We start from the raw sequence: 12,676 nt of genomic DNA on the forward strand, positions 1-12,676 counted from the left end.
ACGTAACGAACTTCTATATTCATATATTTTTAATACGTATATTAGGGGGCTCGCTCTCTAGTCAATACCTCGCTCTTTAAGCTAAAGTTTGAATTTTGGTCCAATTCTTACAAAATGACCCCTTAATCACAATGGCCTTTATTTAGAATAAATAGCTCTTATGAAAATACTAAAAAATCTTTGGCTTAAAGAGCGAGGTATTGACTAGGGGGTGAACCCAATCATACACGTAATATTTTCTGTTCGTTTTAAGTTTTGATGTTACTCCTTATTTTTAGTTGGAAAACTTGTTTTTTTTATATATGATTACTGATCTTTATTTAAATAATGCTGGGAAATCCGGCAGCCCCGTCATAGCAATGTCTCTTCTCCCATGAAAAATTCCTTCATGGTAAGATCCTCCCTCATAAACCCTTACCCACTCCCCCCCCCCCCTACCAGAAAAATCCCCTATGAAAACGTCTGTATACTTCCCAATAACCAATACTATATGTTAACATTGGGTAAAGTTCGTAACTTTCAGCCCTCCCCCCGGGGACTTCGGTGGATTAAGTCTCCTAAAATACATATTTATCATATTTTCGAACATGCTGAACAAAAGGGCTATCTTAAAATTTTGATCGGGTGACTTTGGGGAAAAATTGAGCGTGGGAGGGGGCCTAGTTGCCCTCTATTTTTTTTGGTCACTTAAAAAGGGCACTAAAACTTTTAATTGTCGTTCTAATGAGCCCTCCCACGATATTCTAGGACCACTGGGTCGATACGATCACCCCTGGGAAAAAAAAACAAAAAAAAAACAAACCAACAAATAATCACGCATTCGTGATCTTTCTTCTGGCAAAAAATGCAAAATTCCAAATTTTTGGTAGATAGGAGCGTGAAACCTCCGCAGTAGGGTTCTCTGATACGCTGAATATGATGGTGTGATTTTCATTAAGGTTCTGTATTTTTTAGGGGGTTTTTCCCCCTTAAATCAGCCAAATTTTCTCAGGCGCGTAACTTTTGATTGGTAGGACTAAACTTGATGAAACTTATATATTTGAAATCAGCATTAAAATCTGATTCTTTTGATGTATCTATTGGTATCAAAATTCTGTTTTCTACAGTTTCGGTTACCATTGAGCCGGGCTCCTTACTTACAGTTCGTTACCACGAACTGTTTGATCCTACTAGTTTTTAAAATCGGCAATTTTAAAATCAGTAATGGTAATTTATCAGTAAACAGTAGTATTAAATTAATAGTATTATCTTAACCCATATGTCGTATAGGCCTTTTAGTTATGCTTTTAAAACATCAAGCAACACTAAAAATGAAAATATAGCAAAATAGCTTTCATTTCGTTATTTAGTAAGTAAGAATCCTTAGTAAAGTAAGTAAAGTCCGAAGTAAAGTAAGTAATGTATCCTTAAGGTCCAAACCGGTGGTGCTGATCTCCGTTTTGTAGCCCTTCAGCCAGGAAGTGTAATGGGGGGGGACCATAATGTGCTTTCGCACACCCTTACTGCATACCTTCCCCAGGTTTCTCCAGGTACTCATTTAGATCTGGGTCGACTTTGGCTGAGATATCAGAGTTACACCACTCACTCCCGTCCCAAATGTGGCCGTTTCATTATTTGGGTCACATCGACGGGCTACGTTTAATGCATCCTTTTTTTCAACAACGGGTGAGAGAATTTGTTTTATGCTCTCATCCTATTGCATTTTTCAATAAATTTAGGCCCCGAGACTATCTTTACCCTATGCCTATACCCCTAGACAGGTAAATTCTATTTAAAGGTCCAAACTATCAATAAAAAATACCAGTTTGTCTAAGATATCAACTATTGCATAAATATTCATTTGTAGTGGGAGGGTGTAAAAAGGGAGGCTTGGAATGGATTGGAATGAAGAAGGAGCGTGCATAGCTGTGTTGGCCTCAGGTGGCTTGGTGCTGCGGTGAGATGTTAGTAATAGTAGTAGTAGTAGGTTCACTCTCATGGTTGAGTCCTGGTTGAACTTCGCTGAAGTAAGGATGCTAGGACTGCTTTGAAATTTTCACTTTTTTGGTTTTATTGGTCGCATGTTGTTGTGAGTCTTTTTTCTTTTATATATTTTTGTCTTGCTGAGGACGGCCCTTGGACATAGGGCCGAAATATTCATTCAAATTATCTCCACTGTCTTGCAAAAAGATTTCCCTTTTGTTCTTCGTATTATTGTTGTTTGTTATGGAAAGGCAGTGTGGTCTTCGTCGCTATTTTTTATACATCATCGATTCCCTGAAGCATGCTTGTGCGGGAGAAAACCCTCCTAATAAATAAAAAAAAAACAAGAAACAAAAAAAAAGAGAGAGAAAAAAAACAAAAAAAAAGAAAAACATAATTAGAGCTCAACTTACCGGACCCGAGAACCAACGAACCTCCAAACAACACCCAACAAAGTGTGCAGCAAGTGTGTAAAACAAAATTTGAAATGTGGCTGTCTTAGATGGTACAGTATAGACCTATATATATATATATATATATATATATATATATATATATATATATATATATATATATATATATATATATATATATATATATATATATATATATATATATATATATATATATATATATATATATATATATATAGAGACTATATATATATATAGTCTCTTCTTGACCTTCAGCCAATATTTTGAAAATTATTAATTCAGTGAACAAAGGATTATAATTTGAATAAGCATTGCAATCTGCGTGAGAATTCCCTTGGGACTGTGGATTTTCTCATTGATATTTTCATAGTAGTGACCTATATGATATAGGTCAAGATCAAGGTCAAGAGTGATAATATTGGTGAAAAGCCATCAAGCTAAGCAGTATGAATATAAATTGGACATACGATACGAAAATAAGCCAAAATTCAAAAATAGTTTCCGGAACAGAATAGTCAATTACGCTGCGATAAAGGTGATAGGAGAGAAGTAAGCAGAAGAGGGATGAGAGAGTTGTCTGCAAGAGTCGTGGTACCCGCTGGGCTTGCCCTTAAATTGCGGGGATAAGGTAGACAGCCTCTAACACTTCCCTTACTTCTCTCGTAAGTGAATTTCTGCTATTAACATTTTTGGCTCCGCCCTCGGACTGATCTTGGACTCTGTGTGATTACGTTCTGTACGAAATATGCCGCCGGATGATACTGGTGCGAAAGAGAGACTGATACGGAATGCTGTGTTGAATTTCGCAGTAAGGGCGTATAAAGCGGGAAATAAGAGTGCGGATATAATGAACAAAGCTGCTGAGTTCTTCGAGTTGGATGATATACGAATGCAAAGAAATTACTGTGGTATGAGGCAGGCCAGTCAACTAGGCCAACTAATCGTGATAAACTTACTGACCACATATTCGATATCATACGCACTGAAATACTGCGATGACAACAAAGTCAATTGTCGTGTTTTGTTATCTATGGGCCTGACGAGGTTCCTGTGATTGCCGGAGAAAGCTCAGCGACACTGACCAGGAAAGTGAATGAGCTTAGTGCTAAGTTTGACAGTTTTGTGAGATCCGCGAGTCAGTCCCAACCGGCAGCCTACTATGTTCCACCGTAAACTGCAACAGTGTCGACTTATGCAGTCGTGCTAAAGAATCCCCCGAAAGGACTAGACGATCTCGTTTCACGAAAGGATTATCTCGATAAAATATGTGGAAGCAATTGTGGAAATATTGCGGAACTGAAAACTCGCAAAACCGACTGGAAAGTTGTTCTGAACGATCAAGAGACTGCGAAATCAGTTGCACAGGCTATTGCTAAGTCCGACTCAAGTATTGAAGCAAAAGTGTCCAGTCCTGCGTTCTTTGGGATAATCAGACACGTACCCACCAGCGTTAGTGAGGAGGATCTATGTGGTCTTGTGAATAATTGTGCTGAGGCCTCTCAGATCGGTAAAACGAGATCATTCAGACTGAAATCTGTGACCAAGCAGCATCTAGCCTCCGCGATGAAATCTCCGCTTATAATAGGCTACGAACGAATTCCAGTCGAGGACTTTCATTTTCTCCCGAGGCGTTGCTATAAGTGTCAGGCCTATGGGCATATTGCAAAGGACTGCCCTAATAAAGCAAGATGCTCAAACTGCGGAGGAGGCCACGCTAATTCTAAAGACACCCCATGCCGGAGATGAAGTGCGCCCTCTGTGGCTCTGATAAGCACCCCTGCTACAAAAGCCAAAAATGCCCTATCTAAGCAATGACTAGCTCCAGCACTCTGAAAATAGTGACGTGGAACATAAATGACGGAGTATTATCTAAATAACCACTTTTAGAAAATCTTGCTGACAAATTTGACATTGTGTGCGTGCAGGAACATTTCCTGTCGGCTGAGGGACTCCAGCTCTTACAACTAAACGAAAACGTAAATGTGTTTGGCATTCTTTCTAGGAGGTCGGGAAAAGGTCGCCCCTCTGGTGGTGTTGCTATCATTGTCTGTGCCTCGACGTTTAAAGAAGCGGACTTTTATGTTGCAGTGAAAATTGAAAATACTGTTGTGCTCTCAGTCTATATGCCAACGAACTACAGGACTGTCCAATCTGACAATAAGTTTAGTTTTGCTTGTGGGAAAGTAGCCACTGTTGCTACATTATGCGCGGTGGAAAAACTTTCCTGTATTATGGCCGGAGATATGAACTCTAACCTCTGATGCTAATAATCCGAGAGGTCAAATCCTGCTCGCAGCCTGTCCGAGTCTGTGGGTACTGATAAACAGAGTAGACTTCACGCATGTGCATAATTCCGGTTCCACGTCCCCATCTGCTCTCTCGACTTGAGGACTCACGGTGACTGTGAGGTTGATATCGGTTTCAGTGTTTCTGATCACCTTCCAGTGGCTAATACCTTCATTATTAATGACTTCCTGAATAATACCCCAAATGATGCTCCAAAAGAGAAAAGATGGTTCCAGAAGACTAAATGGCAAAAAGCTAATTTAGCCATATTCAGGTCTGTGTGTGACGGAATCCGGGATGAATTCTCTTCCTAGCTGTTACTCCAAAGCTCGCTGATTGCATGTAATGAGAAACAAATACTTCTAAATATCGACTGTAGCGAAATAACTCACGCCTTGCGCTGTGCAGAAAAAAAAACCGCGGTTCCTATTCGTAAAGTGAGAATTGGGTCAGAAGTTCCAGGATGGTCGGAAAACACAGCCATGGTTAATGCGTGTCAACAAGCTAAAATGTGGTATAGTGTGTGGATTGATTCGCGCCGCCCTAAACAAGGCCTCGTAAACAGTGTTCGATTGTATACATTACGACAGTTCCCTAAATGTCTCGCCTTGCATCGCTCTCGTGTGATTGATGAAAACAGTGACTCGCTACGATTCGATCCAAATAAAATCTGGAAATTCATCAAGAAGAATCGTTCTGCAAAAGCGCCCAGTAACGAATCCGCCCCTAGTCAAAGTGAATGGAATAGTTATTTCACGAGCGAGTTTGCTTCACCTGTTCCTGAATTGGAGTGCAAGTTTGAGAGAGATCTTGATCTCTGTTTATAATCTTTGGAACCGGATCTTGGCCAAGTAGTGAGGGTGTCGGATGTTCGTTCGGCTATCTCTAAACTAAAAAAAGTACTTTAAAGCAGTAGATAATATTTGTGGTATGCATCTGATTCTCTGTAGTGAACTCTTAACAGTACATCTAGCACTTATGTTCCAAATGATATTTAGTTGCAGTTTAGTGCCATATATATTTTTTGTACCGGTGTAATCACCCCTGTCATCAAGAAAGGTAAAGACCCATCTGAATGTTGTTCTTACCATCGTTAACCGTTGCTCCCTTTTTTTGTAAATTGATGGAGTTATTAGTTATTGAGGAGATAAAGTATGTTTGTAGTACGCCAGATTCGCAGTTCGGTTTCAAGAGAAATATTAGCCGCGAGCACGTGCATAGACTATTGTCTAATGTTTTGTTGGATGCAGATGCTAAAGAAGAAACTGTGGTACTTACAGGCCACGACGTCCGCGGGGCTTTTGATTCGGGTATCCATGCACAACTGCTTGTCTCTGCGTTTAAGAGAGGTCTTTACAGATCTATAATTGCTACTTATAGGAACATTTATTTTAAGTTGAAGGTTAGAGTAAGGGTAGTAAAAAACCAGAGCCCGGCTGTATCCGATTTTCTCATACCAGTACGGAAAGGCATTCGCCAAGGGGCTTTATCATCACCGCCTCTTTATTATAGCAGTATCATCGAGGCTCAGAAGACGGTGAAAACGTGCTTTATTTTTCGTGGAATTGATTTGTCTCTTGTTAATTATGCCGATGACATTTTAAATCTGAGTAGATCCGTCAGTGGCATAGAGAGTAATTTCAGCGTTTCGTCTAACGAATATGCTAACATAGGCCTAGAATTCAACTCCAGCAAAAGCGAGGCGGTCGTCTTTAATTGTCGTAAGAATGAGTTGGCGCTTGTCATATTTGCACTAGGTAGTAATACTGTTACTGCAGCAGCGTCAATGACTTACCTTGGTTTGCCAATTGGGTCTGATCTTAAAGCTACCCGGTCCTGTCTAATAAATGATTTCAAACAGAAAGTCCGAAAAGCGTATGGGATGATTTTGTCATGAAAACGCTTATATAACCGCCACATTCTAGCACGGATCTTCAAGTCCTTTGCCACTCCTCATATCTTAGCTTTGTCACCTTTCTGGTCTTTGTTTACTTTTGATGATAAAAAAACAGTTCGTACAGTGTTCTATAAGTTTGCAAAATATCTGCTTAGCCTTCCCCTCTGGCGAAGAAACCGCCATATTTCAGCACGTTACGGACTCGATGACCCCTTCATCGTGATCGCGACCAGGAGGGAAAAGTTCCTGAGATCTTTAGACCCAACGCATAATATGTATGAAGCTATAATCAGCAATGTGTAATGGTTGTCTTTTTATGTAAATAGTTTCGTCATTGTTTTGTTTTAGTTATTGAAGTATTAATTTAAGTCGTTCGTTTGCTAGATGTGTTTTGTTGTTTTCTTTTCATTTTCTCTCTACTACATGTTTACTTTTTTGTATTGCTAAAGATAAGTAAGATAAGTTTTTTTTTTAATTGAAAGTAAGGAACGACGTTAAAACTTAAAACGAACAGAAATTATTCCGTATATGAAAGGGGTTGTCCCCTCCTCAGCGCCTCGCTCGTTACGCTAAAGTTTTTTTTTTGTTTAAAAAAGGATAAGAAATTAAATAAAAAAAACAAGTTTTTTAAACTGAAAGTAAGAAGCGACATTAAAACTTAAAACGAACAGAAATTATTCCGTATATGTAAGGGGGTATCCCCTCCTCAACGCCTCGCTCTATACGCTAAAGTTTGACTTTCTCACGACTCTATTTTTTTTAAACAATGAAAAACTTTAGCGTAAAGAGCGAGGCGTTGTGGGGGGGGCAGCCCCTCCTCAACAGTCATTAAAAAGTCATTTTTAAAGAATTGGAACAAAGTTCGAACTTTAGCGTATAGAGCGAGGTATTGACTAGGGGGCGAACCCCCTAATTAACGTATTAAAAATATATGAACATAGAAGTTCGTTACGTAAGTTAATTCGTAAGTTACGTATATTTATTACTAATAAAAACGTTCGTAAATAAAATTAAACAACTTTCGAGGAAGCCATTTAACCAAATAAAATTAAAATTAATGTGCAATTTTTTTTTTAATTATTCATGTACGGTGAGCCAAAATCAAAACCTGCATCAATTCAAAAACGTTCAATAATTAAATAAAAAAAAATTATTCCGTATATGAACGGGGCTGTCCCCTCCTCAACGCCTCGCTCTTTACGCTAAAGTTAGACTGTTTCTCACAACTCTATTTTTTAAGAAAATAAAAAACTTTGGCGTAAAGAGCGAGGCGTTGAGGAGGGGACAGCCTCTTTCATGTACGAAATAATTTCTGTTCGTTTTAAGTTTTAATGTCGCTCCTTACTTTCAGTTAAAAAAAAACTTGTTTTTTTTATTTAATATATATATATATATATATATATATATATATATATATATATATATATATATATATATATATATATATATATATATATATATATATATATATATATATATATATATATATATATATATATATATATATATATATATATATATATATATATATAAGCTCCACTTTCAAACAGTTCGTGGTAACGAACTGTTAGTAAGGAGCGACCCGGCTCAATGGTAACCAAAACTGTAGAAAACAGAATTTTGATACCAATAGATACATCAAAAGAATCAAATTTTAATACTGATTTCAAATATATTTCAAAGTTTCATCAAGTTTAGTCCTACCAATCAAAAGTTACGCACCTGAGAAAATTTGGCTGATTTTCGAAAAAAGGGGGAAAGACCCCCTAAAAGTTATAGAACCTTAATTAAAATCACACCATCATATTCAGCATATCAGAGAACCCTATTGCAGAGGTTTCAAGCTCCTATCTACAAAAATGTGGAATTTTGCATTTTTTGCCAGAAGAAAGATCACGGATGCGTGTTTATTTGTTTTTTTGTTTGTTTTTTTTTTTCTCCAGGGGTGATCGTATCGACCCAGTGGTCCTAGAATATCGTGGAAGGGCTCATTAGAACGGAAATTAAAAGTTCTGTGCCCTTTTTAAGTGACCAAAAAAATGGAGGGCAACTAGGCCACCTCCAACGCTCATTTTTTTCCCAAAGTCATCTGATCAAAATTTTGAGATGTCCATTTTGTTCAGCATGGTCGAAAATTTGATAACTATGTCTTTCAGGATGACTTAATCCCCCAAACTCCTTGGAGGAAGGCTGGAAGTAATGAACTTTACCCACTGTTAACATATAGTATTGGTTAGTGGGAAGTATAAAAATGTTTTCAGGGGGAATTTTTTTTGGGAGTGGGGGGAGTGGGTCTGGGGTTTTGTGGGAGGATCTTACCATGAAGGAAGTTTTAATGGGAGAAGGGACATTGCTATGAAGGGGGCGCCGGATTTCCCAGCATATTTAAATAAAGATCAGAAATTATATATAAAAAAAAAACAAGTTTTCCAACTGAAAATAAGGAGTAACATCAAAACTTAAAACGAACAGAAAATATTACGTGTATGATTGGGTTCACCCCCTAGTCAATACCTCGCTCTTTAAGCCAAAGATTTTTTAGTACTTTCATAAGAACTATTTATTCTAAATAACGGCCTTTGTAATTAAGGGGTCATTTTTTAAGAATTGGACCGAAATTCAAACTTTAGTTTAAAGAGCGAGGTATTGACTAGGGGGCGAGCCCCCTAATATACGTATTAAAAATATATGAATATAGAAGTTCGTTACGTAAGTTAATTCGTAATTTACGTATATTAGTTAACAATAAAAACGTTCGTAAATAAAATTAAACAAGTTTCGAGAAAGCCATTTAACCAAATAAAAGTAAAATTAATATGCAAATTTTGTTTTAATTATTCATGCACGAAAGTACCAAAATCAAAACCTGCATTAATTCAAAAACGTTCAAAAATTAAATAAAAAAAACCAAGTTTTTTTTAACTGAAAGTAAGGAACGACGTTAAAACTTAAAACGAACAGAAATTATTCCGTATATGAAAGGGGCTGTCCCTTCCTCAACGCCTCGCTCTTTACGCTAAAATTTGACTTTCTCACAACTCTTATTTTTTTAAACAATAAAAAACTTTAGCGTAAAGAGCGAGGCGTTGAGGAGGGGACAGCCCCTTTCATATACGGAATAATTTCTGTTCGTTTTAAGTTTTAACGTCGTTCCTTACTTTCAGTTAAAAAAACTTGTTTTTTTTATTTAATTTTTGTAGAGACGAAAGTTTATTTTGGATGATTGTACTTTATTTCGAATGAGTGATTGAATGAGTTCCTTCTCTCGAGGAATTGTTCTGCAAAAGTTAAACCTGTGCTTAAAGCGTCGGGAAATAAGGCTGGTAGCCTTGTTCACATTTAGGATAACCCTGATTAGGTGTTAAAACGAACACAAATTAAATATTAAAAACCAAGTCTTTCACGATGAAAGTAAAGAGTGACATTGAACTTGAAACGAGCGGAAAACATTACACATATGAAGGGGGCTGACTCCTCCTTAACCCAGCTCTGTACATTAAATTTTGACTTGCCCCCCCCCCCCCATGCTTTAAGGATGACTCCTCAAGCCCTGCACAAGAGTAATTGGAATGAGATAAAAATATTTTTCACAATACATCAAGAATGAAAGGTCTTATTAATGTGCATTGCTTTAAACGACAAAATTTTCAGTTTAAATATTTGAAAGGCAATCGGTAAATAAAATTTACAATTCCCGTAAATTATATTTGCGGAATTTATAAGAACTTTCAGTATTTATACACTACAAGACTTTAGCGTAAAGAGTGGGGTTAAGGAGGGAGCAGTCCCTTATATGTGGAAGAATTTCTGTTCGTTTTAAGTTTTAATGTCGATTTTTATTTTCATCTTAGAAAAACTTATTTTTTTCTATTTAATACCTCTAGAGAGGTTAGTTTTAGGCACTAACTTAAACCTTTACAGAAAAACTAGCTGCTTTCTAAAGCCCCGTCTTAATTGGTGTTTTGACTTTTCTTAATTGGGGCATAATGGTAGTGAAAGTACTAGATTTTCGGGAAATAATGTTAATAGTGTTATACCAATAGTAGTAATAATGTCAAACTAGAAAATTACCCTTTTGTCTTTGACACCTGAATATTGAAGCAGAATCTGGTTACAGGTTGGCTGGAATGGCTTTTGATTCGTCAGGAGAAGAACATCTGGTCTCTTCTAATCAGTTTTTGCATACTTACAGGGATACTCATAAATATGGGGGGGGGGTTGCCTAGTTGTGTTTTACCCAAAAGCCCTTAAACATCTCTCCGTGACATTCAGCACCATATGAGCGGTGACAAAAAGAAAAATGATAGGAATAACATCACTGCTTCCCATGCGAAAAATTGGTGTTCCTTGTTGCTCAAGATGGGGGACTCTAATTCTCCTATTTAGGGTTTTCGGCCATGGCAGCTCCAGTGGTGTAAGTTTTCATTTTGATTCGATTTCATTTGTGGGGTTTCAGGCTGTTTTCAAAATTACCATATATATTTATTACAGCAAACTTTTACCATTAAGATTAATTAAAGTAATAGTTACCATTCATCAGTCAGGTTCAAATGGCGATTCTTAATCAATTGACAGTTTTCGTTTTTTTCTAATCTCGTTTTAAAACTTTCGGGTATTATACGAAGGACTTGCTTCTTTTCTTAGGTTTTCGGCGAATGCCTCAACCATGATTAAGGCAAAGCCAAACACGCTCTCCAAAATTTGTGTACAGTCTTCCTGAGGTATTGAATCCTTATAACCCTTTTTTCATCGATTTACACGGATCTCAAGATGTCAAATATAGCATACAGTAATTAATTAGATGAAAACTGCAATAAGCTTATCAATTTGTTTATTAAAATATAACTCACCGACGGATTCAGCGGGGGGGGGGGTGACCCGTCCCCCCACCCCTCAAGGTTTTTCTGGTGCCCTTATTCTTTTTTTTTTCTGTTTTTCATTCTTTTTCTTACATAAATTTGTCAATTTGGTCAACCATTGGCGCCCTTGTTACATTGCCCCCCCCCCAAGATATCGCTTATTGGTGCTATTGCCACACTTGTCCCCCCAAGATTTTGCTCTAGATCTGCCCCTGAGATAACTGCAGAAAGTACGGGATTTGTCGCAATCTATATTTATTTTACAGGACTACTCTCCGGACCCAGTTCCAGAAAGTCATATGCTCATGCACGTGAGAACACCAGAAATGTCCCAGAGTTGGATAGGAATAATTGGCTTTACATTTATTGATGAATATGGTAATCCACTTTCTAGACAGGAAAGGTTGAACTTGCATGGTTGCAGAACGCCGTCTGATATGGCTGAAATGGAAGAATTTGTGAAAACTGAACTTCTGTTAGAAAAAGATGAAGAAAAATACAAGGGTATGTTTTTTAGTGTGGCTATTCTGCTTTGTTGAGCCAAAACGAGTGTCTCTTAAAAACACTTATTTTTTACCTTTTTTTCAACACAGAATGTCAACTGTTTCATTAAAAAAATATCTTAAAAAGTTAAAAAATTGTAAAAAGAGAGTAACCCGTGGCAATACTAACCTGAACTCTGGAAAACGATGCGGTGAGTTGTTAGTTTTAGTGGTAGCAATTGTTGATGGGTGTGTGTTTCTTTGTTTCTATGTTTGTTTATTTGTTGCTTTTTTTTCCATGGACTGTTTTATCCAAGGGTTGTCTTTGATTCTTGTTTTAACGTCCGTATATCCATCGAAGAGCTCTACTAAAAATTTGGTTCGATCCCTGTTTCTAGGGCTACAATGAAAGAAAGCATAAGATGGTTGTGCCACGTGTTAAGGATGGTACATTGGTCAAAAATGTGCATTTTGACCATCTATCTAAGCGAAAAGCAGGTATCAAACATATACTTAACCTGCATCAATGTAAACAGATTTTAGGGTATCCTTGCAGAGCAATGTTTGTCAAACCTTACGCTTTGAAAAGGGTGTGCATCGTACCACCACCACCAACCCTCCACCCTCATCGCCTTAGATATTGCTTGTATTTCCTTTTCACAACCAATAAAGGAAAAAGTGTTTTTCGATTGTGTTTGACATTCTTCCCGATATTTCTTTGAAGTCTGACCTTAATACTCGAAGCTTTTTTGAATA

General features: G+C 37.3%; 1 protein-coding gene across 3 annotated transcripts in view; it reads left to right on the forward strand.

Moving 5' to 3' along the window:
* The window catches only part of LOC148943128 (KICSTOR complex protein SZT2-like), a 495,507-nt gene that overhangs the window by 362,842 nt on the left and 119,989 nt on the right, over nucleotides 1-12,676 (forward strand). For all 3 annotated transcript variants that reach the window (XM_089102275.1, XM_089102276.1, XM_089102278.1), the window contains one exon: nucleotides 11,705-11,942. In XM_089102275.1, the coding sequence (XP_088958401.1) occupies nucleotides 11,705-11,942 (238 nt within the window). The remainder of the gene's footprint in view (nucleotides 1-11,704; nucleotides 11,943-12,676) is intronic.

This window comes from Artemia sp. Qi Xiang Cuo, chromosome 16 (genome assembly GCF_049724085.1).
Source record: "Artemia sp. Qi Xiang Cuo chromosome 16, ASM4972408v1, whole genome shotgun sequence".
Taxonomy (NCBI): Eukaryota; Metazoa; Arthropoda; class Branchiopoda; order Anostraca; family Artemiidae; genus Artemia; species Artemia sp. Qi Xiang Cuo.